General features: G+C 33.1%; 3 protein-coding genes across 4 annotated transcripts in view; 2 read left to right on the top strand and 1 right to left on the bottom strand.

Annotated features, from left to right (window-relative positions):
- LOC129947602 (uncharacterized) overlaps window positions 1-2,029 on the bottom strand; it is a 73,825-nt gene extending 71,796 nt beyond the window's left edge. The window contains exon 1 of the mRNA XM_056058232.1: window positions 1,688-2,029. Coding sequence (XP_055914207.1) covers window positions 1,688-1,745 — 58 coding nt within the window. The 5' untranslated portion in view covers window positions 1,746-2,029. The remainder of the gene's footprint in view (window positions 1-1,687) is intronic.
- A 1,856-nt stretch (window positions 2,030-3,885) lies between these two features.
- Window positions 3,886-5,514, top strand: LOC129947278 (RNA-binding protein NOB1). Its single transcript, XM_056057789.1, has 3 exons — window positions 3,886-4,026; window positions 4,083-5,108; window positions 5,177-5,514. Exons 1-3 carry the CDS (start codon window positions 3,958-3,960, stop codon window positions 5,495-5,497), a joined length of 1,416 nt encoding a protein of 471 aa, XP_055913764.1. The 5' UTR covers window positions 3,886-3,957; the 3' UTR covers window positions 5,498-5,514.
- Window positions 5,515-6,282: 768 nt separating this feature from the next.
- LOC129946320 (endoplasmic reticulum resident protein 44) lies at window positions 6,283-23,294 on the top strand. 2 transcript variants are annotated; one of them, XM_056056457.1, is made up of 8 exons: window positions 6,283-6,547; window positions 6,901-6,976; window positions 17,814-17,905; window positions 17,978-18,371; window positions 18,511-18,540; window positions 22,108-22,374; window positions 22,442-22,640; window positions 22,704-23,294. In XM_056056457.1, exons 1-8 carry the CDS (start codon window positions 6,500-6,502, stop codon window positions 22,846-22,848), a joined length of 1,251 nt encoding a protein of 416 aa, XP_055912432.1. In that variant the 5' UTR covers window positions 6,283-6,499; the 3' UTR covers window positions 22,849-23,294. The 2 variants fall into 2 exon arrangements, with proteins under 2 accessions (XP_055912432.1, XP_055912433.1); XM_056056458.1 differs by lacking the exon at window positions 18,511-18,540 and having other exon boundaries at window positions 6,284-6,547.
- The last annotated feature ends 3,398 nt before the right edge of the window (window positions 23,295-26,692 follow it).

Genomic DNA, 26,692 nt, shown 5'->3' with positions numbered 1-26,692 from the left:
CTAAACTTAAAGCCTAAATCACATTTGAAAAATTGCTAATCATTAAATTCCTTGAAATATCTTTCTTTTTTTTCGTTTTTGCCAAACTAAAAGCCTAAACCGCATTTGAAATTGCAAATTCTTTATGATCTATGTATCCTTTCTTTTGTGCCAAACTAAAAGTCCTTAGAACATTCGAATCAATTGTTTAACACATATTGTCATAATTAAATGATTGCTGTTTTTGAAAAACTTAATAATTTTGTTTTAGCTAAACTAAAAGCCCGAATCAGATTTTGTTTATATTTTTTTTATAAATTTATTTATCTATTAAATTAGCTACACCATTAAAACGAATATTTTTTTCCCCCTCTGGCATTATTCTTTTTCTTTTTTCAATTGCTATTTTCTTTATATAACAAATTTTTTTACTTTCTCTTTTACAAAATGTTTAGTTTATAAAAATAGACCCATGAGCCATGCTTGTAATCTTTAGTTTTAAGTTTGTAAATTTTTGAAATAAAAAAATAAAGATGTAATTAATTATATTTTGGTCTTCACTAAATTTATTATTTAAGCGGATATAATTGACAAAATTAAAACATTGGATTATGAAAGAACTCTTCGCTTACCAAAAATTCCATATTTGATGGGGAATGTAGACTTTGTTTTCCTAATTTGTACACAAATAATATAAATAGGCTTACATTCTAATCCTTTAGAAGACTTAAGCAAATTGCATATTTCAATTTCTATAAATTACTTCACTTCTTTGTATGCACAACAAAATTATGTACCTAACCCACAAGAAATCAGATTATGTTATAGCCGCATTTACGAAATTTTAAGAGTTAAGAGGATTAAAGTTTTATAAAGTAGAGAGGTATTTATTTTCCTTTTTTTTTTCTTACCACTGAAGCTAAATAAATTACATGACCATTTCCGCATTAAAAATTCCTCGAGTGCTTTACAAAATACTTCCAATTAAACTTCATTAATTATTTCAATATCTTCAAAACCTTAAAATCTAACCTTAATACATTATTTAACCTAATGAGTATATTTTTTTTTAATTAGAGCTTTGAGGGAAATCATAAGAAACCACGAGAAAAAAACACAATATGCTTACAAGCCACAAGAACATCAGTGTAAACAAACCTCAATGAAAAGACAAAGCAAAAAAATAAGAAAAACACGACGTCCTTGGCATTATGAGAGGAAAATTGTTGACATTTTGCATGAAAGAAAGTCCTGAGAAACACGAGGAAAATCACCCTCCCCAAGGGACTTAACTCAACAAAAAAAAAAGTTCATCCTAAGCAAGAAGAATCCCTTGCTTATTTTTGTTTATCGTCACAACTTGAGGCCAATAGTCTTGGCCCGACTATTAGTAAAACTCAATAAGATATCCTCTAATTAGAAGCAAAGTTTTTGCAAACTCGTCAAAAAACAACACCTTTGGAATGTTACGTATACGCCCTGTCGATCGGAGCACCACTTTGAGTTAGAGGCTTCACAAAAAAAAGGAAAAAATCAATGTTTATCTCGTAATAGACCTCAGGCTCAAGGACTTTTGAAGTGTTTTCATTTCTATTTTTATTTCCATTTCAATGCATTAGACCGTTAATATTTTGTTTTATTATAAAACCATAGTTAAGGGTAGTGTTTGCTTTTCATAGATTTTAAGTGCGGTCTTTGATATATTTACCTTGGGTGAAAAATAATAAATTAAAGGATGACAGAGAAACTATTGCATTGGAAGACATTCTCCCACATTATATATTTTTGTTCGCACTCAAACAACACACCGTTTTTTTAACTGTTCAAAGTCGATATAAGAAAAATAAGTTTACTATAAAGTTTAGAGCACTGTATTTAGTATTTATAGTAAATGTAGGACAGTTGTGGTTTCGTAACAACAATCATAACCGCAAAAAAATAAAAGAAACGAAACTTTTTTAAGGATAGTTAAAATTTTCATAACACAACCAAAGACGGTCGAGTAACCACAGCCGTTTTATTCGACAGTTTGCGCTCGACTGAAAATGAAATCACCATGGGGTAGGAAAATCTACCCCGTGACATGAGCATGACTGTGTATGGAAAAGTGAAAAAACTTGGAGCAGGGAAGCAAAAATGAAAAAAAAAGCAGTCAAAACAAATGGGAATATAAGAATAATGACATTTATTTTTCAAAAACAGGTGATTGTGGAATGAGTTCGCTGATGTAACTTAGCTTAGACTTTGTGATTATATTAAATATTTCTTCATATATCATATCTTAAAATCAGATAAATATCTTTTGTAAATTGTATGGTCATATTCTCAAATATGGCTCATGAATTTCGATACCAAGACAAATCTTTAAAAAAATATTTGCTTTTGAATTCAAACTAAAATATAAATATTTTCTTATGTTATCCCCGTATTTTTGATTTTATCTCCTGTTCCAGCCATAAATAAATTAGTTAGCACAATTGGCTTTAATTTGAGCCCAGACAAGTCTTATATGTATGTAAAAGAAATTAAATAAATTTTTTAATGTAATGGAAACTTTAAATTATTTGTTAATTTGCTTTGTGTATTACATAAGTAATAATATAAATTTTCTTCAAATAATTAATTCATGACGACTTAAAAAACATTAATTTTGCATAATATTACAGAGATTTTTCCACACTTTTAATCCAAAATTAAATTTTTTTTAGTAACATTTTAATTGAACTAAGCTTATCCTACTTATTTCCAAGAAATTGGTTGTAGTCTAAAAAAAAATAAAAATAAACTGTATTGTCACAGTTTATTTCAACTTCTAATAATTTTAAGTTGTATGCAACTTAATTTCCTAGTGAAAATCAATGGTTGCCCAAATTGCACCTGGCCTGCTTTCTTCAGAAAATAAGTGCTTTTAAGATATTTTATTTTTGTTGTAAATGTCTTGGTTCAAAATAATAAATATTCACAGAATACCAAAGCTCTGAACTTTATTAGGCTATAAAATGCATAATCAAGAAAAGTAATGGGAAGCAGATATGCATGTCAAAATCTGAAAAACCAGTGGTAACTCTTTTTACTTCTTATAAAATACTATACATTTTCGTAAGTACAGAAATAAATAAAAAATAGTAAAACGATAGTTATAAAAATATATTTTCGGACAACCAAAAAGAAAAAACAGTGCTTTTTCATAGTTTGAAGATGAAAGTTAGAAGACATTTGTAATTCTTAATATAGTAAAAACGCTTTTAAATTCAAAAAAGTATCTCACTTATTGTTGTTGCATGAACATAATTCATAGGAAATTTTTGAAAAAAAGGTGTAAAAAAACGTACAAAATGTAACATAGTAACCAAATTTAAAAATAAAGTACAAATTTAAAGCTTTTATTACACTTGCAACAATGTGGCAATACTGATGCAGACGAAGATGCTATAATAGAGATGAACATGTTTTTCGTCACAATAATCTTGAATTCTGTATCAAATGAATATCCTAATATCTTCTGCATTTCTATCTTTTTTGTCTGTCTCACGAACATTAATTTTGTAGGTTGTTTCTTTTGTTTTGTAAAAATCAGATCCAGATGCATGTAAGTCAACCACAAGTATTCAACAATTCCAATGTTTACAAACACGAATACTTACGTTCATCATCGTATTTGCACCTTATACTTACTTTTATTGTCTCACTCATTTGGCATTTTATGTGTGTTCTTTCACTTTTTTTAATTTAATTATTGTAATTCTTAATTTATGTGTTTCTATAATTTTTTAGAAAAGAGATTCGTTATTGATTGGTAGTCCTTATGTAGTTATAACCTTAGTACTCCTAACACTATTCTAATTAACAAGTAAGAAAACCATATTAAACAAATGACAACCACTGTCAAAAATCATCAAATGTCAATGGAAATGTTCGGATGTCAATATTTTTCTTTCTTTTTTTGTGTAAAAACACTGCACGTGGATATTGATAAAAATGGCTGAGAAAAAAATTAAATATTTGGTTGCAGATACAACGGCATTTATTAATGTCGTTCAATTACACGTAATACAACTCCACCATTATCATATAAACCTTAATAACTTTACTTTAAATTCCAGGAATACGCCGAAAACATTCTTACGGTTCCCGATGTAATTGAAGAAGTTAAAAACAAACGACAAATACGTCGTTTGGTTGTTTTGCCATTTGATCTTCAAATTCGGGAACCTCATTCGGATTGCTTAAAATTTGTCACAGATTTTTCCAAGAAAACCGGAGACTACGCTAGTTTATCAGCAATCGATTTGAAAATAATTGCTTTGTCTTATGAATTGGAGAAAGAACATGTTGGTTCGGATCATATAAAAACTCAACACTGCATCTCAAAGGTGGTAGCTTCGAAGCAAAAACCAGAAGAACTCATTGGTAACAATAAATTAGTCGGATTCTATGTTCCGAAAAAAGGTGCAAAGACGGATGGTAGCTCCGATTCTGAAGAAAGCGAGAGTGAGTCAGAGGAAACCTTAGAAACTGCGCAGCAGAATTCAGGTTCAGAAGAACCCTCTGTGAAAACAAGCCAAAATAATGAAGACACAGAAAAGTTGGAAAAAAGTATTCCTGAACCTCGTGAAGAGTGTGACGATCTTAACGAGAATGAAGAATATACCGAAGAAGAATTAGAAAAATCGTTTGCTAATTTAAACTGCGATTCAGAGAATTCCACTGATCTCCTCGCCCGAACAGACTTTGAGGAAGCTGAATGTTCTTCGGAGGATGAAAGTGAGGAGGAAAATCCAGAAGCAAGTGGTGATGAACAAGAAGACTACAATGATGATAGTGGTTGGATAACTCCATCAAATATTAAAAAAGTTAAGAAAGATCTTGAAGGCAAAGTTGAAGACGAAGTTATCCCCACTGTCGCGTGTATGTCAACAGATTTCGCCATACAGAACGTCCTTAAGCAAATGAATCTTAATGTGTCGGCTTTGAATGGACGTGTCATCAAACACGTTCGCACATATATTTTGCGTTGTTACACTTGCTTTAAAACAACCAGTGTCATGACAAAGGTTTTCTGTCCCATTTGTGGAAACAAAACCTTGAAGAAAGTCGCCGTCAGTCTCGATGAAAATGGTCAACAAGTGGTAAGTTAAATTTGAAACAACTATACGTCCAAATATCGATTTAAAAATAATTTTAAATTTCTTTTAAGATTCACATAAACACAAGGAGACCACTAACTGCCAAATACAAGAACCAGAGCCTGCCAAGATTCAAGGGCGGAAAGCATTCGCGTAATCCACTTCTATTCGAAGATCAACCAATGCCAAGGCAGATGCCTTCGCGTGTAGCCAAAACTAAAACCAACGCCTTGAATGAGGATTACACAGCTGGATATTCACCATTTGTTATGCGTGATGTAGATTCCAAATCGGCACTTTTGCGTTCGCAGGGAAATCTTAAGGAGTGGGCTCGTAACAATAACTTCGAGGAAGACAGACGCCGAAAGCATTATAATAGATTGGTTAAATAAATTTTTAATTATTTAAACTTGTTTTTCTTTCAATAAGCTTATAAAGAGAAAATGTGTCATGTTAAAGGGACAATTCTGAAACAATTTTTGGGCAGAAGGAAGTTTGTCATGTAAAAATGCTTCGCAAATTTGACGTTTCCAATTAGATATCAAAATACTGTAGGTCTCCTCCATTCCTGACATTAGTAGACACATGAACGGTCGAGAATTGAAGGTCACTTTTTACTCCTTTGTTAATTTCATATTATTTCAAGAACAGACATTTAAATCAAAAATTATCAAATTCACTTTTCAAAGAAAATTCAGCAAAATTTAATGCCATTAAGATTTTAGAAACGTATAAATTAAACAAACCGTAAAAATCCAATCTAAATTAAAACCTTATGTTTCAAAAAACGGTTTTTGTTCAGTCCAAGTCAAAATTCGCAAAAGTTTTATCTATACACAAAACCCCTGGAAACATCAAATGATCAGATTTTACTCACTCAAGCTTTTAAAACTCATGTCTAAGAACACTTTAGAACTATTGAAGCACGATTAACCTTGTTAAATCTTGAGATCAATGCAAAACAAATGACACTAAAGAATGAAAGGAATCAAAAAACTGCAGAAAGTTGTATATGATGGCCACACTAACACTGAACTTTCATATTATTTTTGACACACCCTTCATATATATTTAAAAATCGAAAAACTCAACAGATGTCGCTAGTTGAATTTTAAAGTTTATTTATTTAAGTTGGCAACATTTCTAGAAATGTCATTTATAAAGTAGTTCTGCCTGCTTCTGCTGCCGATTTGGGATTTGGTTTTTCTTGGTGCTGCTCTAACTTGTGTGTGCTGTACCGTGTCTCTTGTCGTGTGTGAAAACTTGAAAAAAAGATAAAAGAACAAAAAAAAAGCAAAAGTTTCTCATCTCTGGTGACGGGGGAGATATTTTTGATCTCGTTTAATGAAATTTACATAAATTTTCTATTTAATATCAACGAAAATCCATTCAACATGAATCTATTTAGCAGTACAAAATGTATTTTCTTCCAAGTTATCATGGTAAGTTCTTGGGGTTTGGATTTAATTGTTGGCAAATGTTGCGGCAAATTGATTTCTTCCACTGATAAACGGTGGGAGGGGATCTTTATAGTTCAGAAAAAAAGACCTTAATTCGTTTTCTTATTGAATTAATGAGGAAAAAACGTGCCACGACTTTTGCAAACCATTAGTAAACAATTAACATTATAATTTATGTTGTGTAAATGATGTTGCACTCACTGATTGGTGATCGGTTCGTGGTCCCATCCCATTCCAACTCAACTCGCAACTTGTTTCTTTTTTTTGTCTCCCTAATGTTGTTCTCAAGACTAAAAAGAAACCTTTAATCATAATGATGCTCTTTTATTTTTCAGATCTTTTATGTTTTCTACAATCCAACCGACAGCGGGGCTGTTGAATTGAATAGTCAAAATATTGATATGACTCTAGGTAAGAAAAAAATTCAAATTTACCTTCTTTGAAAACATTTCCATATTTATTGTATCGAACGTTGTATATAACGTGTCATCATCAACTATCACTGCCACATTATTGATGATTATTTAATTACTTACGCTCTTCTGACGGTGTTGTGTTTAGGTATGTAGGATGATATCAGTTGAAGTTGAAGCAGTTTTGTATTTTAACTCTTTTCGGTTTGCACTTGATCTTGATATTTTATTTTTGATCTTTCTTATCAGTTACAAACAATTAGTAAAATTGTCAACGTTTATAAGTATCTCATGTGCATCTTTAATTTGGGAAAATAGGTATACCTAAGAGAGCTTGATAGATAAGAGAATGATTCTTAAGTAAAATAGTTTGATTGGTTTTGTTTTGAAAAGTATGGTAGATTCCAAATGAAATTGTTAATAATTATAGGCTAATTTAAGAAAGGTATTAAACGTCAATAAATATGTTTTTTCTTTTTCTAAGAGTTATTGTGAAGAATGTTTAGTTGATTATTATTAAATTGAATATGTTCGATATATCAATGGATGGAACTGGAAACAACAATTCTAAATCTTCACAAAACATAAAAAAACGGTAGAAATATAGGTTTAATAAATATGTACATAGGTTACTAACCCTACAATGTCTAATACGTCTTTTGAGAACACTATTTGCTTTCAAGTTTATCTTATAAAAAAACAAAAGGGCCATAAAACTGTTTAGAACTAAAATAAATAGTTAAAGCCGTTTAATCCCCTTTTTGTTAAGTTATAATGAAAAAGAATAATGTTTTTATTCATTTTCTCAAGTTTTGGATTTTTTTAAATCCTACGTTTATGTGTCTTGCGGATGCTGGTCGTTTCTTTTTTTGGTATATAATTGTTTCGGTCATTTTCATGTAAATAGACTTCCGAAAGTTGTAAGCTAGTGCAAACTATAAGGAATCAGGTTAGAAATAAAATTGTACTAGGTATATTTTATTAATTATTATTATTCATACAGTACAAAAATAAATTAAAATATCGAACCTATAAATAGTGATTTTTTAAGATCTATCAATAATTTCTTTAGAAAACTGTACCTTTATATTTTACTTTATTGTTATAAATCGAAGATACGGTCGTTTTAGTTTAATGTTTTTGGATTGTTTCACGGCTACACCTTAAATGGTGTCTTCTTCCAATTTTAGCACACTCTTTACGGTATGTCACGAATAAATGCTTCAATGTTGACCTCCGGTACGTCAATTCAAGCGCACTTATCGCTTTAGGCAGGAGTTGCAGCAAAGCCCACAACAAATAGTCAAGAGGCGTTAAATAGCACGATTCAGGTGGCTAATTCAATGGGCTCAAAGTGCAATTAACTGTTCACTAAACTCGCCTCTCAATTGGCCCATTATTACGTGTTCTATGTTGCTCTTCCATTTTATGCAGAAAAAAATCTGTTATCATTCATCACTATTCATTATACATCAACTTTAAAAAAGTGCCGGTCCGCACTCCAAATACGTCAGTTTTACTTGTTCACCTATCCATTCAACCAGAAATAAGCTTCGTTGCTGAACACAATTTTTATTAATTAAATAGTGGATCTTTGTTGCTTTTCAACAACCCATTAACTTAAAATTCGGCGTATTTTGAAACACTTCACACCTACTTTGTAGCGCAAAATCGCTGTTAATTTGTTGCGCTTTTTATTTGTAATACGATTCATGGTTAAAATACAGATACAAAAACCAAAACCGGTGTTAAAATAAATTAGGTGGCGCAAGTCCATTGAGAACAATGGAATATTGACTTACAACTTTCAACCGCTCCTATGTGCGAGTAATGTTGTCAAGGTTGGAGGAAACCTACAAGATTTGTCAATTCATCATAAGGAGCAGTACCCGTGAAAAAAAACTTTGATTGACACAGGGAGGCATTCATCTTGCATGACATGTCTACACACAAACCATGCACCAAGGGTACTGGACCAGTGTTACCAAAACAAAGGAAAGCAAACGAATGCACCTATTATTTAATTTTTCGCTCTCTTAGCTAAATGACAAAGTTCTCAAAAATCGCAGACGTACAAATTGGCTTATTTAAGGTGGCGATACAGTCCTGTATGAACTAAGCCTCATCCAACAAACATATGCATCTTTCTCGGTCCCTAGCTAGATGTCTCCTAGCTACTAGCTAAGCAGCGAGCTCGATGGAAAAGTTTGTTGGGTGAGGCCCTAGTTCATACAGGACTGTAGCGCCACCTTAATTAAGTAAGTAAGTAAGCTAGATGTCTCCAGTTACGCACTTCAAGTTGGGTGAGGTCACTTTCAACTTGTGCGTGTCACCTGATACGCTATCTTCCTCTACTGATAGGACAAAGCCGTAGAGGAAGACCTCCTGCGTGGATTTGAAGACTTTCCGAGCGGAGCATTGGTTTTCATGCTCTCTTCTTGACTCAGCCATCACTTTCCACTTGTGCGTGTCACCTGATACGCTATCTTCCTCTGCTGATAGTACAACGCCGTAGAGGAAGACCTCCTGCGTGGATTTGAAGACTTTCCGAGCGGAGCATTGGTTTTCATGCCCTCTTCTTGACTCAGCTATATCAATGTACAGCCCGTATAGCGCTGGTATTTTCTGCATTTATTGTAGAGCCCAAGTAGACAAAATCCTTGCCTACCTCAAAGTTACGTCTTTCGTGATTACTGAAGGAGACGTCATTGTTGTCATTCACGTTTTGCTAAGTTCATAACAAAATATGATTATCGCTTCTAAGAATGCACATTTGTTGTTATGTTTTGCCATTAGACATTTTTGAGCGTATAATAGCTTGCAAATTAAATTTTCTGGTTCTGTTTCTTGTTCCGCGCACATTTAAGTATTTCGAGTTTAATGTTTCATAAGTGTTGTACTTTTTTGGATGTCTCTTATTTATTTATGAAAACGTATATTAAGTAGTTATAAAATAATGATAAAGTTTTATTGTGGCTTTGATAAGAATTATGTAGGTTGCAAAGTGAATTGAAGACAGTCATTAACAAATTTGGTTTACCATGAGATACACTACTCCTCGTATAACGAGGTTCAAACATTTTCTCGAATAATATTCTACATATATTTCATATTATTATAATTGGAATATACACCTTTTCGTCATTTAAATAATATAAAACCAAAATCAGTATTGTATGTTGTTTTAAATTTAAAGCATACTTAAGCTCATTAGTAAACCATTAAGATTGAATTGGGAAATAATAAGAACTTAATTGAACATTAAAACAACACATTTTAAGTAATAACAAGTATTTTCTGTAAACAATAATCACACATAGATCAAAGGAATTGTTTTAGACCAACTAGTAATTAATATTTCAACATAGAAACTACTTTCGAATAGCGAAGTACAAAAATAGCGTTGGTCCATAATAAATATTATTATTCTCCAATAAGAGCGGAAATGATTTTGTTTAAACTTAATTTTGATGTAAGAAACTAACAACTATACAAAATTATCTTTCAACTTATTCAAATAAGATTTGTACTGAGTGTAGGTAACCAAAAGTAAATTTCATTGTTTTTTTCTGGTGAGAATAGTTTGCATGATAGGTTATTTATTAGTTTAGATATGGAAATGTATTGCAGGCTGTTAAATTCTCTGAATAAATTGTTGATCCTATACAGATAAACTGTGGTGTAGTGTATTGGCATTTATTGACGCTAGACAAATAACATTTTAAGTATCGTAAAATATTAAATCAGAAATTGTTGATAATTTCTTTTAAGAAAAATATCTTTCTTGTACGACAATGTACAATAGGGTGGGTCAAACAATTATTTTTGAGAATTGAGAGTTCTAATAGCACTAAAAATTGGCCATATGCACAGTGGGACCGTAGTAGGTCATAGGGTAAAACTTTGACGTTGTTATTATTGGCTCATATTTCCATATAGTATTTACAAATAGCCATGCCACCTGATTACACAAAAAAAAAATCAAATCCACAAACAGAACTTTTCATTCTGTGCTTCCAAAGTGGGACATACCAGACAAATATCATTGTCATAGCAAGTGCTCTTTTTGCAATAAGCTTTAAAGTCCTATATTGTTAAGAATAGTTTTTTTTTATATTTGTTAGTAATTCAAATATTCAAACTGAAGGTATGTGCTATGTTTATAAAGTATTTTATTATTATTTATTTATCACTTCATAACCAAGAGCAAGTTATCACAAAGAAAGCCCAAAATTTGTTTTTTTTTTTCTTTTTTTCTCCAATTCAACGAGACTTTTAATAACAAAGTCAAGAAGAGTCATGCATGAATTATATACCAAAATATTTTTTTTTTCCAAATTCATTTTTATTTATTCAATCTTAAACCTATCTTAAAGCTAGACAAAAATTCATAAAACTAGCCTAATTATCCATAACTTACAACTAACTTAATGGTCCCATGTATGTAGTTCCAAAAACAACAGCATCTAGGTGCGTCTAGCTGCGATGGGCTGCGATTGACTCTGCAGTCTCCTTCTAACTTCATTTTTTTTTTAAAGGTGCTTATCTGAAGTGTTCTTTTAAACGTCTGGGGGTTCTGGATATGTGGCTTTCTTTGAACAATATTAAAAATGAGACTGAGAGGAATCGTAAGGTGTATGAGGCCTTGACGTTGTCCTTACCGGACGCTAAAGACATTCAAACTGATCACTTGCAAAATCGAATTTTTTTACTGTGCAAGCGGTTTAACATATATTGGAAGCAAGTAACTCGGTCGAAAACAAGACTGTACGAAAAATACAGCGACTGGTTAAGCGAAACAGAGGTATGTACTCAGGCAAGTGCAGATCAACCATCTACTCGTATGAAGCGAAAGCTGTTCAGAAATAAGTTCGAAGACTGCGGGAAGAGGTCAAAACGTCGCTCGCAGGCTATCAATATTATCTGACAGACTTTAGGTTTTCAAAATGGTATATCAATTTTTTGTAGATATTACCGTTATATATTCATATTTTTTTTTTTTTCATTTGAAGTAATTTAAACAGATGAGTTATAGCCTCACGTTTATAAAAAAATAATGTGATTTTCCTACCTTCACGAATTTTTATTATCTGAAGATTTAAAAAAGTGGGCTTGTTAGAGGGCGGATATTTTACATGATGATTTTTTATAGAATTGTTATAAGAATAGAATATAGAATTGTTGCAGAAAGTTTCATTGAAATCGGTGCAGTGGTTCAGATTCAATCAATCTATGACCGCCTCTCCATCAACTGGAACCACTTTATCTGCCTCCAAGTTATCTTTAAAGTTTTAACGTTTTCAACTTATTTACCATGATTGTTTTTTTTATTTTTCAATTTTTTAAATGAGTTGGCTTTGACTTTCTGTTGGGTTCATTTTGATATTTGAACTTTATTCAAAACACAAATCAAAGTAGGCCGATATCCAAATTTTAAAAAAACACAGTAACTTGGCATTCATTTTAAGGTTCTTCATCTTCAGTGTAGTCGCAAAATTGAAGCCAAGTTTTAATTTATAGTTGTGTTTGTGATTGCTTTTAAAATGTCTTTGAATTAAATCTGTCGTAATGGAACGTAGAAGAAAAAAGGCTTTCAAATGTCCTATATTTAGCGAGACTTGTGATTTTAAGAATAATTTACTGCCCACTTACGAAGATAGACAAAGAAGGTAATGAAATGTAATGAATGGAACAGGTACAATTTGAAAATTAATAAAAAGGAACCAACTTTCAAGGAAATAAGTGATATAGTGTGTGAAAAAATCGAATTTGTTTGGAAACAGGCATCACTACCGGTTGTTTCAACTACAAGATCATTACAAATGATAAAATCTTATCATGATAAGTGTAAAAAGTTCCCTAAGTTCCATCCCAACATTCCAAAAAAGAAGCTAGAGGAATTTGTTTCTGCTAGCAAAGTTTTATTTGACATTTCATCTTTTAAATATTTTTTCGATTTTTCGAAATGCAACTGTCCAAAAGAGAGAAAGGTACCACTGAATGAAAGAAGTTTTCTAAATGATCAAAGATCCACAAGGAAAATGATAATTGGGAACACAGATGTACTCGCTACAAAAAATAATCAGAAAAGTTTGAAAAGAAAAATGGATAGAGAAACATCAGCAACTGGCCTTGCGAAAACGTCTTAAAGTATTTCTGCTTCTGTTCATAACAATATTCCACCAGAAGCACCATCGGATTCATGTGAAGATTCAGATAGCGAAGATATTTTTACAGTTGACGACTCCAAAGAACAAGTGATCGAAGAACATATTTCACTAATAAGCGAACCAGAGTCAAAATACTTAGGTTACATTGCTCCAAAATCAGGTACTGCTAAAGAACAAGAGTTATTTAAGTATTTCCTGACAGAAAACATTTCATTGGAAAATTTAGTAGCTATTGGATGTGATGGTACCAATGTCAATGTTGGGAAATTTGGAGGAATCATGCTTACTTACTTACTTAAGGTGGCACTACAGTCCGGGGCGGACCTGGGCCTCAACCAACAAACGTCTCCAGCCAGCTCGGTCCCTAGCTAGCTGTCTCCAGTTTCGCACGCCAAGTTGGTTGAGGTCCCCTCCCACCTGCGTGCGCCACCTGAGTCGCGGTCTTCCTCTACTGCACCGTCCCTCGGGATTGGATTCGAAGACCTTCCGGGCTGGAGGGTTGATGTCCATCCGCTCTACATGACCTAGCCATCTAAGCCGTTGGACTTTAATTCTGCTAACTAGGTCAGTGTCGCTGTACAGCCCGTACAGTTCGTCGTTATGTCTTCTCCTCCATTCTCCATCTATGCGTACGGGACCAAAAATCACCCGAAGAATTTTTCTCTCGAAGCATCCTAAGACGCTCTCATCTTTCTTTGACAGGTTCCAGGCCTCAGCACCATAAATGAGAACCGGGATGATGAGTGTCTTATAGATGGTGATTTTACATGCTCGAGAGAGGACTTTACTTCTCAATTGCCTTCTAAGTCCAAAAAAGCAGCGATTTGCAAGAGTTATTCTTCGTTTGATTTCAGCGCTGGTGTCGTTGTCTGCATTAATAGCGGTGCCTAGGTAGACAAAGTCCTTAACTACCTCAAAGTTTTAGCTGTCCATGATGACGTTTTGTCCAAGACGTCGTCGTTCAGTGTCCTTTTTTGATGACAGCATATACTTGGTCTTGCCCTAATTGACCACTAAACCCATCTTCTTCGCTTCCGTCGCAATGCTCAAAAACGCTCCACTGACATCACGCTTTGATCTTCCAATTATGTCAATATCATCTGCGTATCCGAGTAATTGGATGGATCTTTGGAAGATTGTGCCTCAAGTGTTGACGGTTGAGTTTTGCACAATTCTTTCCAGAACGGTGTTGAAGAAGTCGCATGACAGTGCATCGCCTTGTCTAAAACCTTTTTTGACATCAAATGCATCGGTAAGATCTTTTCCGACCTTGATAGAGCAGCGTGCATTCTCCATTGTCATTCTGCACAAACGGATAAGTTTGACAGGGATGCCAAAACTAGACATTGCTCGGTAGAGCTCTTCCCTATAGAGAGGAATCATGCGCCTGTTGAAAAAAGATTAAAAAGACCATTTCAATAGATAGATTGCATGTTGCATATGAATGAGCTGCCATTCCGTCATTTATTTGCCCATATTGATGGCGTAACTTATGGAACAAGAAGTGATTGGAGAGGATCTGGAAAATTGCGAAAAAACATCTATCGTTAAATTTAAGAGCATTCCAGGAGAGTCGCTGCCGATAATGGACACGAAGAATTGTACATACGTTTTGTTGCAAAAATATCTGAGTTTAGTAATTGAGTATGAACAATGAACATGCTTGTAGTCTCTTTGAAATTATCAAGGATTTTAATTAATCTTCACATCAGAGGTACGAAGAACACTGGTAAGAAAAACAGGTATTTGGGAAAGCATTAAGGAACATTTTAACAACACAAATAATGAATAAATATTGCAATTGTTAACAATTACTTCGCTTAGCTCTCGAAATAAATCAAAAATTAAATATTTATTTTCAAAGAAACAGAGACTTGAAAGATCAAATAGTTAAATAAAGCCTTAATTTAATCGAATGCATACTGTTCTGCGATGAGAAAAATTAAAGATTGTTTTAAATGAAAATAAAATAAATTGTACGACTGCATCTTATGTACTTATGGTTTCAAAAAGTTGGTGTATTAAAACACAATTTCAGAGAAATATGTTAAAAATGATGGGTAGAATATATCTATGACAATGGTTATATAAATACAAATGTTTTTCTGTTCTGAAAGTTTTGTTATGTTAAAATCTTAATAATGGGTTAAAGTAAACATAACGAATGCATAAACGTTTTCTGTATTATTTTAAGTCATGTAGGTATTTCTTAAGAGCTGAACCGTGGTATCGGCTAAATAAACAAATTGAATACTCAAATAATGATTGTACTACATTAAACAGATACACATGTGGTTCAATGCATCTACTAATATATGAATATGTGTATTGAGGTTATTAACCGAAATATAAATAAATATTACTTAACTTAATCGTGTAATTGTTATTACATATACAGTGGTGGACACATAAATAGAACACTTTTTTATTTAACTTGGTCCTTTAATAATTTCAAGTACATAGAACATTTGCGTCTTATTTGTTTTGCTTGAATCAAATCTATTAGAACACAACCTTTTTATTATTCTTAGTTGTTGTTTCTTGGATACTTAAATAGCACACGCTTTTTAAAAGGAAATTAACATTTTACTATGACTCCTAAAGTTAATGATTAGTTGAAAATCCTTTGCTATTTTCCTTAGCTTGACATTTTCTGAATCGTTCAATTGGCATGGAAGACCAAGCGTTTTTTATGTTTTCCCAAAGATCATCTAAGTTTTTGAGGTATTTGCCTTCCAACTGACGCTCAATGTCCTCCAAATATTTTGGAGAATGGAAGACTGAGTCGGCCATTTCAGACCGCCATGGGCAAATTTTCATCAACATAAGAAAGCATATGATCTTCCACAATGCTTTTATAAATGTACTTTTTTTTGTATAATTAGCGAACACTAAAAGGGTTTCGTAAACCTTTAATATGCCAAAGACACAGTGTGAGCATTAGGAAAAGAGGGAAGGGTTTGATAGGAGGTGTCGGTGTACATTGGTTTTAAATTTCTGAACATTGCAATGACAGGGAAAGATAGATTGTGGCAAGGCGTTCCACATTCGTGTAGTACGGCTAAAAAACGAATCACTGTACTTCATAGTATGGCCGAAGTTAAACTGATGGGCATTCCTAGAAGCGCGGGTATTACGGTTAAATTGTTTAAGGGGAGGAATGCAACTGGCTATTTCATTAGAGCATAGTCCGTTAAAATAACGGAAAAATGGGTGAGGCAAGAAACCTTGCGTCGATGTAAACGAGTTGATGATGTAAATTTCACCACCCATTTCAAAAGCTCTTTTTTGAATACTGTCCAAGAGGCTTAAACAAGTTACTGGAGCACCAGCCCAGAGATGAGAGTTATATCCAAGTTTCGGCCGTATATAGGTTTTGTAGATTGTAGCCGAATCAGACGGAGAGACAAATTTCTCGCAACGTCTCAAAAAACCTAGACATCTTGCGGAATTTTTGGCAACATCGCGTATGTGATCGCTCCACAAAAGGTGGTTGCTGATGCACATGTCAAGATTTTCCGTTTCGTTGATGCAAGTGCCACTCATATAATATAGTGGCAAAGAGGGTTTATCTCGCTTAAACGATGCAAGACAGTATTGCATTTTCGAAGCATTAAATTCCACACGATTTTGTATTCCCCATTGTACAATGCTGTGTAGGTCGGAATTTAATGGGCTAATCATATAATGCCGTTGCAGTTCCACATCCGAAGAGCAGGATTGTAAGTCTGGAAACGAATATGAAAAGCTAAGAGTGCTATCGTAAGCGAAACAATGTATTGAATTAAAAGTAGCAGACAGGAGCCCTGGGGCACACCAGCATTAATTTTATGAGTTTCAGACTTGAATCCGTCCAAAGCAACTTGTATTGAACGGTTCGAAAGAAATTTTCTAATCCAACAAAGAAGAGATTCGTCGATACCGAAAGCACTCATTTTCGATAAGAGAGCAAGATGCCAGACTTTACTGGTCCATTCATAAGTTTACTTTTACAATTGGACTAACACCGTGTTAAAAGAAAGCTCCTCGCTCCGTTACGTTTCCTCCTAAGTTTAAATTAATTTTAGAGTGTACTTTTGGGTTGTATTGTTGGTCAGGTCGATGCCAAACATATTTTTCCCCATCTGATCTTAAGGGGTTTTCGAAAGTTTTTCTTAAGTTCTTTTTTGGCACAATTCCATATCTCCATATCTGATTTTATATGTTTTGAAAACTTAAATTAGTCAATTAAATAACATCTCTCATTGTATATATCTCACGACCTTGGATAGCTTGCTTTCCATGACCTTTTGAATCAATTATTAAACGATCAGGAACGATTGTTGAGTTGTCTTTACGGTGTTTGTACTGATGGGTATACAAAATGTATGCAGTTCGGCTAGAATCACCTCGAATTTTCTTGACGTTTTTTTGGCGACTTCAAAGTCTTAGTGGTCTTAAATTAATCTGAGCTATTTTAACTGTTTTGGAGCTTGAACATTCGGGACGGTTTTGAAATTTGAGCTGTCTTGAGATCATCAATAATCTGAAAACTATAATTCATACTTTTTTATAGTCAATATAACAGGATTCACAAAAAAAATATAGTTTCTATAAAAAATTGATTGAAGTTTATTCTAAGATTCATTTTTAATATTACCAATCTTATCTAATTCACGCTTTAAGCATCAAATGAATTGGTATTTCTTAACTTCTATGCTGAGTGGTGTCGATTCAGTAATATTCTTCAACCTGTATTCAATGAGGCAGCAGATAAGGTAAATAAAATTGTTTAATATTTTTCTATCATGTGCCATTCATTAATAAGTTAAAAAAATATTTCTTTTAAGGTAAGAGAAGCATTCCCTGAAGCTGGAAAAGTTGTTCTTGGCAAAGTAGATTGCGATCGTGAAACAAGTATTGCTTCACGTTTCCACATCACAAAATATCCCACACTTAAAGTGGTACGTAATGGACAATTGACGAAAAGAGAATACCGTGGACAGAGATCAGCTGAAGCTTTCTTAGAATTTGTTAAAAAACATTTGGAAGATCCAATTAAAGAATTCCATTCACTTAAAGATTTGGAAAATCTCGATTCGAAGAAACGAATTATTATTGGTTATTTCGATCGTCGTGATCAACCTGAGTATAATACATTCCGAAGAGTTGCAACTAATCTTAAAGAAGACTGTCAATTCCATGTTGGCTTTGGAGATTCATCTAAAGCAATGCATCCTCCAGGTAAGATAAAAACTTAAATTGGCTTTTATTAATCTAAATATAATATTAGTTTTTAAAATGTTGATATGTACATAAATATAATATAATATAATATAATAATTAAATTAACATGCATGAAATTTTTTCCATCCTTTCTAAGAGCAAAATGAAGGAGATGCAAAACCTATAGGTAATCAACTTATCCAATATCTGTTTCACAGTTTCATTATATATTTTTTCTTTATTTATATTATTACAATTAATAAATTCATGGTTGCTTGTTTATGTTATTTTAATTTTACTTTTCAATTTTGTTTTTTTAATTTTTGTTTGTTTAAAAAAAGTGGAGTTTTGCACATATTAGAAATATTTCCACGCTTTCATTATGAACACATTGTAGGGAAACAAATCTGTCTGGAGAACAACTTTAATTTAAATTAAAACCAAGTTGGTGAACGTGCAGAATTTGCCTGAAACGTGTGATATTCCCTGTCTACATTCCCTCCTTAGCAAATCATAAACATTGCGCCTTTAGCTGAGTTTTCTACTGCCACCTACAATGGAGCGAAATTGATGACTTCCGTTGCTGACGTGCAGCAGCATAGCAGCCTTTTTTTCTGTAGTGATTTCCTAGTCGTAAGTTCGATTCTCTTGTGCTGCAGCCAAAAATATCATTAAAATATTCTACAGGGAGATATTTTATAATTTTAAAAGCTTGATCTTTAATGCATTATGTTGAATGTCAACATTTTTGAAATCTTCACTTAAAGATAGGTACTCGTAAGGTAATATATAGGGTCTGTCATCTAACTTTTTTTTTCAACTAGTGCTTATTTCTTGAATGTCTGATTTGACAGATAATTAGATTTATCCTTCCGCTGAACGAATATGGTTGTGTATACGCTTGAATGCTGGAAACAACGTTTAGAGAAAATGCCGATTTCGCCAAAAAAAAACATCTTTTCAAATAATGATCAGTTTTGATGAATTTTGATCTTGGCGGGTATGTAAACAAGCAAAATGTTCGCGTTTGGGTCACAGAAAACCCGCAAGCATACATTGAAAAGCCGATACACCCAAATCGAGCCACTGTTTGGTGCTGATTTTGGTCCAGAGGCATAATTGGGCCATTTTTTATTAAAATACATTTCATATATTAAATCTATCTTGGTTGATTCGGGCGTTTGTGTGATGATTCGATGAGGATGGGTTATTTGCTTCACGATTTAATTTTAGATTTTAAAAATGGATTCGTCCGTCCTAACCGATTTTAATTATTTATTGAATCGCAAAACCTCTGTTTTTTTTAGTTTAAGTTTAATTGACTTCTTTATTTCATAGAATAATAACATTTCATAATATTAATTTCTAAAGCCTAATTGGTATGGCCTATTTGGCCGTCTACCAGAGTGACATATTATAATATGAATTCATTGAAAAAATACAGAAATTGTTAAAATTTGTTTTGTTTACTATTTTATATAATTAAAAATCTTCTTCAATAATAGCTTTTCTATAACGCATTGCTGTGATAACATAGCTGTAAAGTCCATCCCATCCCTGGTCGCCGTATGCTGAGCATTTCTCCTTCTTCCAAGTTGCGTTTGTTGAAATATCTCAACCGAATTTCAATCAGAACAGGACATGTTGCAATAAAATGAAATGTATCTTCACGCGCTTTCAAGTTACATAGACTACACAGTAAAGGAAGATCTGGTCGGTGGGGTACAAAGTTGAGACTGAGCAATTCTCCTCTTGCTTTGAAAATAATATTTATTTTATTTAATGAGTTCTTATTTAGAAGGTACGAGTTCTGTTGAAGGTTATAGTTAAGACGATTATAGTAGCATCTAGGCAGAGAAGAGCTGGCTTTCGATGCATATCTCTCAAACAAGATGCTTCCAAACTTTTCGAGGATCTCATTGAACTTTCTACTTAGCATTGACGGTTGTTCCCTTGAGGATATGTTCAGGGTTGTACCACATGTTTCGGCGAGGTTAGTCCGTTCTTCGAACATTGATCCTTTTCCTTGGATAGCTGCTCTTAGAACTTTTTTTGGTATCCGATTACCATCCATTTCAAATACCTTTACAATATAGTTGAAGTGTATTGCGAGGGTGTCCATAATCAAAGGTGGTGTACCTGTTTCTAGGTAAACCATGTAGTTTGGGGTAGTTTTTGGTAGTGGAAGTAAACTTTTCACAAAAAATCTTAGGAATTTTTCCACAGAATCAAAGCAGGAATATCCCCAAACTTGCGTTCCGTAGAGCAGGATTGACAGGGCTGTAGAGTGGAACAACTTTTGCTTAGCATTGTGCTCAACATACCTCAACATACCTGTTTCTGAAGCAACAGCCTCCCTCCAGATGTTGTCTCATATTCAGGGTTGAGGTTACCAAAACTCCTAGGTATTTGTACTCGCGCACAATGTTGATTGTCTGTCCGTTATATTTCCACTGCTCATTTCTTGAATATCTGCCACCCCCACCTCTGAAAATCATTATCTTCGATTTTTGCAAATTACCTTCCAGATTAAATCGATTGCAATATATCGCAAGCCTGTTTATCATCAGCTGCATGCCATCTACTGTTTCGGAGAATAGCACGATGTCAAAACCTCTGTATGTATACGGCATCCTGAGATCACAAATACTCCACTTATCGATTTCGATTTAGGATTTCTCTAACGGAGCGAAAACACTGTCGAAGTGTTCGTTAACTAGGGCCGAAAATAATAAAATTTTCTGCCTAGTGTGTTGATTTTGGATTCCTTCAAAAATATTTTTAAACCTGTCATCTGGGATTGAACACTACAAGAAAAAAATATAGTTAAAATTAAAAGAAAAAAATAGATTTAGAACTTACCATTTTTGCGTGGTAAACTTGTCGAAACTTTGTATATTTCCATTTCCCATTTGCTCAAATCCAGGTAAACACCCTCATCGTTTTGACTTATGTACTTTCATCGTCCTTTTCCCAGAATCATCCGAAGCGTTGTCTGTCTCTGACTCTGTATCGGTAAAAAAAATGTTTGTCAACTTTTGTCGCACTTGCCACTTATGGTCTTGGTCGCATTGCCTATTCTGGTTTTGACTTCGTCGTCGTGGAGAGAACTTCTCTCTGTGCAAATCATAATAATACCACAGCACAGTAACAACCAATTGGCAAACAGCTCCAAAGCATAAACTACTACGATTGGTTTCACATAAATTACTTTTAGTTAGAGTAATAATTTTTGTATTTAATTTTAATTCGAAGTTTTATTTTTGAGACACGCACAAGTTGATGAAAAGAAACTATTACTTTCAAAAATATGTTTTCTTTGACGTTTATCTTTCGCTATACTGTTATCCAAAAAACTCCCTTAACGACTCAATAGAATATCAGAGATCAGTGGGTGTTTCTCACCCTTCCTTTGGCACATTGCCAAAAAGTTGACAACTTAAAGTCGAAACCCATTTTTTAATACAAATATTTTCATGTTCATACACCATATGAACATTTATACAACCTTTTTTCAAACCATTTTGCACTTGTATCCATTGTGGAAGCTTCTCATATAACTAAATTTTGCACATAACTTTTCTATCTGTTATACTTTTATTATTTATGTGTATGTATCTAAGTAAACCATATGCGGTCTATAATCTATTTCTTTTTTTTAAATACATTCCACGAAGCTAATATGGATAAGCTTTTCCACGTCGACATGAAAAATAAAACAATTTTATTTAATCTTGTATTTTTGACTTTTCAGGAACTCCTATTATCGTTTTTAGACCTGATGTAGCTCTATCTCATGAAAATGATGAAACCTACAAAGGTGGTCTTGTTAACTTTGATGAACTTAATATCTGGGTCCAAGAGAAGTGTGTTCCTCTGGTTCGAGAGATAACATTTGAAAATGCCGAAGAACTTACCGAAGAAGGTCTACCATTCTTGATATTATTCCACAATCCAGATGATACTGAATCCATTAAGGACTACAAAGCAATTATTGAAAATGAACTTCTTTCCGAGAAACGTAATCTATATTTTAATGTGCTCTCTTTATTTTTGATAACATTTTTTCTTATTTTTGTATACTTAAGAGAACGTAAACTTCCTAACGGCTGATGGCAAACGTTTTGCACACCCACTGCATCATTTAGGAAAATCAGATGATGATTTGCCACTTATTGCAATTGATTCATTCAGGCATATGTATCTTTTCCCCGACTTCAAGGACATGTACAAGCCAGGCAAATTAAAGGAGTTCTTACAAGATTTGTACAATGGAAAACTTCATAGGTATTTGCTTGCAATAAATTCTTTTTGTTTATAACTTTTTTTTTTCTTAAACATCAATTTTAGGGAATTCCATTATGGACCGGATCCATCAAATAATGAAGATTCAAATGATATTCAAGTCAAATTCATCACATCACCACCTGAGTCGACATTTAAGAAACTAGGTCCATCGAAAAACCGCTACACTCTGCTGAAGGATGAATTATAATTTTCAAAAAATGTCAACATATTTTTAGATTGCAGTTTATTCCTTAAAGATTCTTATAATTTTTGTTTTTAGTTGAATTTGTTTGTTCTTTTCAATGTAAAAAAAGAAAACAATTGGTTTGATCGTGTGATGAGTCTCTTTCTGGTTCTGATCTGAGCTGCTGTAGGTTATGAACAAAACAAAATAACAAAAATAAGTTACGAGCTTTCAAATATTATGCCGTATTTTTAACCTACGTAATATTCTTATATCGAAGCTGTATTTATATATTTTTTTTTTTTTAAATTTTGTTTGTTCAAATATTACGGTGCCTAGAAAGAAATCTACTTTCTTCTTCAAACTGTAACTACGTAATTCGGCAGTGGTTTTTAGGTTCTTTTTTTTTTCCTTAAATTAAACATCGTTATAAATACTACAGTTGTAAATATATATAATTATAATATAAATTCTTTCCAGTGTTTTTTCTACTACTGAATACTTTGTAAAATATGGATATTATTTCAGTTCGTGCTAAAATTAAAAGTATATAAATGTATGTATCTTACAAATAAATTTTAAACATAAAAATATACTGATGAGTTCGATTTAAATAATTTATATTAAATTATAATAATATTTAATTAAAAATAAAAATCAACTAAATATATATGTATGTATTTATAAAACCTGCCGAAAGTTTTAGTTTTTTTCATTTTAATTTTGATATTTTTTAAAAGGAAGCACGTTTTAAATTAGTATAACTCGTGGTGTAAGAAGCTCCAAAAATACCTCGAAGACAGGAAGCTTTTTAATGGCATTTCATAGAATTCGAAATCAGATCTCTTTCGCAAATGCATGCTTACGGTCCTTTCAATACAAATTAATGGGTGTATGTTGGACACTCAAAAAATTCACGCGAGGACTATGTTATTCGTTATTCTTTTTCACCTGCCTGGAACTTCTTATTCACTTACCAATGTACCCAAAGATTTTTACATTCATTTTTAGGTTCATAACCCTTCTATTCGGATGTAGACCATCAACTAAATGGTATGATGAGCCTATTGAAATTGACAGCATAGCTAAATGGGGAATATCAAATCCTGAATGCTTCCTTTTGTCATAAAAACATAACTTACCATTTTTCTATGAGTGTCAATTGCATAGAAGAAGTTTTTCTCACCATCTGATCTAGCTATCAACTATAAAATTGACAAACGTATAAAGGTTATATATATATTTCGAATTTCTGGCCGTCGTACAGTAACTGAATTAAGTCTCTTACGCGTTTACTTACATCACATGAACACCGTAGCATCTTTATGTCTTGTCTCACCATTTCTTACCATTATTTTAATTAATTATGGACTGGTGAAATAGTAAGTTGCTCTTCTTCCCTTTAAGCAATTCACCTGTAATACTCGTACCTCAAGGAATGTTCATTATAATACTTGCAATCATTTTTGGTCTTACAGTAAATTACATGTTTGGTTCTTAAGGGTCTTTACCAGTGCAACACACTCAAAAATTCGATTTTATTTGATTTATTCGACAGTTAATACTTTAAAAAATATGGTGTGAAAGAGAAAAGTTTGTATCTTGAGCAGATTTTGAATAGCAGCGTTTTAAAGAGCCCCTTCATAGTGGGATGAAAAAGATTGTGGTCGCTAATTTTCTAGCAGTTTCAATACTTAATGATGGTTTTTGAAGTATTTTAAAAATTATGGAAGTAATGAGCCTAGTTGTTTGACCTATTGCGGAAGAATATGAAGTTCAAAGAATCATGCGGTGTTCTCAAAAGAGAAACAATCGGCCCGGAAACAAGCATTTCCCTTTAAGTAGGCATTTTTCAAGAAAGAAGAAGGCGAATTGTATGGACCAGGCAAAACAGATTAGCAAATTGTATATTAAAAATAGTTGAAACCTCAAACGCGTTTTTCTCAAAACGAAATGTATCAAAATTACTGTCATCATAATTCGACAAGCTATTGAGCCATTTAAACTGAGTATTCTTGAATATATTTATTATACAATGACCTACACCCTGTCTATTGGTTGTAAATTGTTAGCTTATCCCAAAAAACGACACGTTTTTAAGGATTACTCCATTTTATAGATTTTTATATTTTTTTATTCGTAGGTCATTGTATATGAAATACCTTATACTTTAATACCTTTTTTGAGAATACAGTACATAACTCTCTTATTTCTCATAGTTTTGTAAACGAAACATTTTAAAATATAGCTCAAAATATACCGTTTTATAAATACCAAAAACAACACCACCAATCTCATCAACAACATCCGCTCTTTATTGTTAAATTGAAACCAGCACAAAAAATTGATGCGAACCTCTGTACACGTTGGTATTCGTGGCAATGAGCTCGCGTATAAAGCCGCCAGCCTTGCAAGCAAGTCACCGACATGCCTTTATAATGAATGTTTATACCAAGAATGACCTTGTGAAGGACCTCACAAGACAACTAATCATCACCCAAGAAAACTAATGGAGAATATTGAATCACCACTATGTAGGAGTGAATTCAACAAAATCAAAACCTATACATTCCACAAACAGTGCAAAATCTAAAATAAAAAACTTTATCCGACTCCGAGTGGGCCATCCCTCTGCCAGCCACCTCCAACACTTGCTTCAAAACTGCAACAGAACTAAGCTTATCATTGGCAAAATTATAAATGGAAACGACATTAACCAAACGCTGAGATGATACCGAAGTTTGTCAAATATAATTAAGATCACAAATTGAAACCATTGTATACATACAGTGGTGGGCAAGAATTTAGCACACTTGTTAAAGAAAATAAAAACCATTTCATTTTCAATTTGTTTTCTTATATTGAAATTAGTTATATTTTATTTACATAACATATACATAGGACTATGTTTTCATATTACTTCATCAAAATATGTTTAACATCTGTAAGAAGTAAAAAGGGTGGAATGTAGAAACATCAATTTTTGCCTGGACACCAATTTAGCACATTCAACAGTTTCTTCATAAAATTGTACTTACCGTTATCAATTCTAAGTTTTTCTTAGTATTTGGTAGGGAACCCTTTATTTTGCAGTACAGAAGCATTTCTCCTTGGCAAACTTTCAACCAAAGCCTCACTTTGGAATTGCATACCAAGCATTTTGAATCTCCTGCCACAATTGTGTTAAATTGGTTGTTTTTTTTTTGCTCAATGTGATGTTCAACACTATTCCACAAATTCTAGATCGGTTAAGATCGGGATATTCTGCTGGCCACTTCAAAACGTCAATTTTATTCACCTCTAAGGCACACTTCACTAACTTTGAAGGCACACTTCACTAACTTTGATTGTGTTTAGGGTCTTTGTCGTGCATGAAACGCGATAACAGCAAATTATCTTCTGCGTAGGATATGATATGATCCAACAGAATATCTCTGTATACTGGTCCCTGTTTTTTGGACGCCATACATATTTTTTCCAATCCGATTCGAACCGGCAGAATTTGGATTCAACGCTCCAGAACACGTTTTTCCAAAAACTAATTGGTTTGTCTAGGTGAGCTTCGGCAAACTGTAACCTAGATTTCAGTTTTTTTATACCAGCGGTTTTTTCTGTGCAACGCACCCACGTAGATTGTTTTCTTTTAATCGCCGTCTTATGGTCCTTGAGGAAACATTAACTCCATAGTTCGCTGAAAGCTCGCTTCGAATGGCACTGGAGGTCTTAAACGGATTCTTGGTCGATAACCTATAAATAATTCTATCTTCATTTGTAGTTGTCTTTCTGGCCCGGGGGTTTTGTTAAACGTTTTCAATCACTCTAAACTTTTTGAAATTGTCTGTTACCGTCCGCCCTTTTGACTTCATTG

This window comes from Eupeodes corollae, chromosome 2 (genome assembly GCF_945859685.1).
Source record: "Eupeodes corollae chromosome 2, idEupCoro1.1, whole genome shotgun sequence".
In the NCBI taxonomy this organism is placed as follows: Eukaryota; Metazoa; Arthropoda; class Insecta; order Diptera; family Syrphidae; genus Eupeodes; species Eupeodes corollae.
The sequence above is the reverse complement of the archived record's forward strand: the minus strand, read 5'-3'. Positions and strand labels throughout refer to the sequence as shown.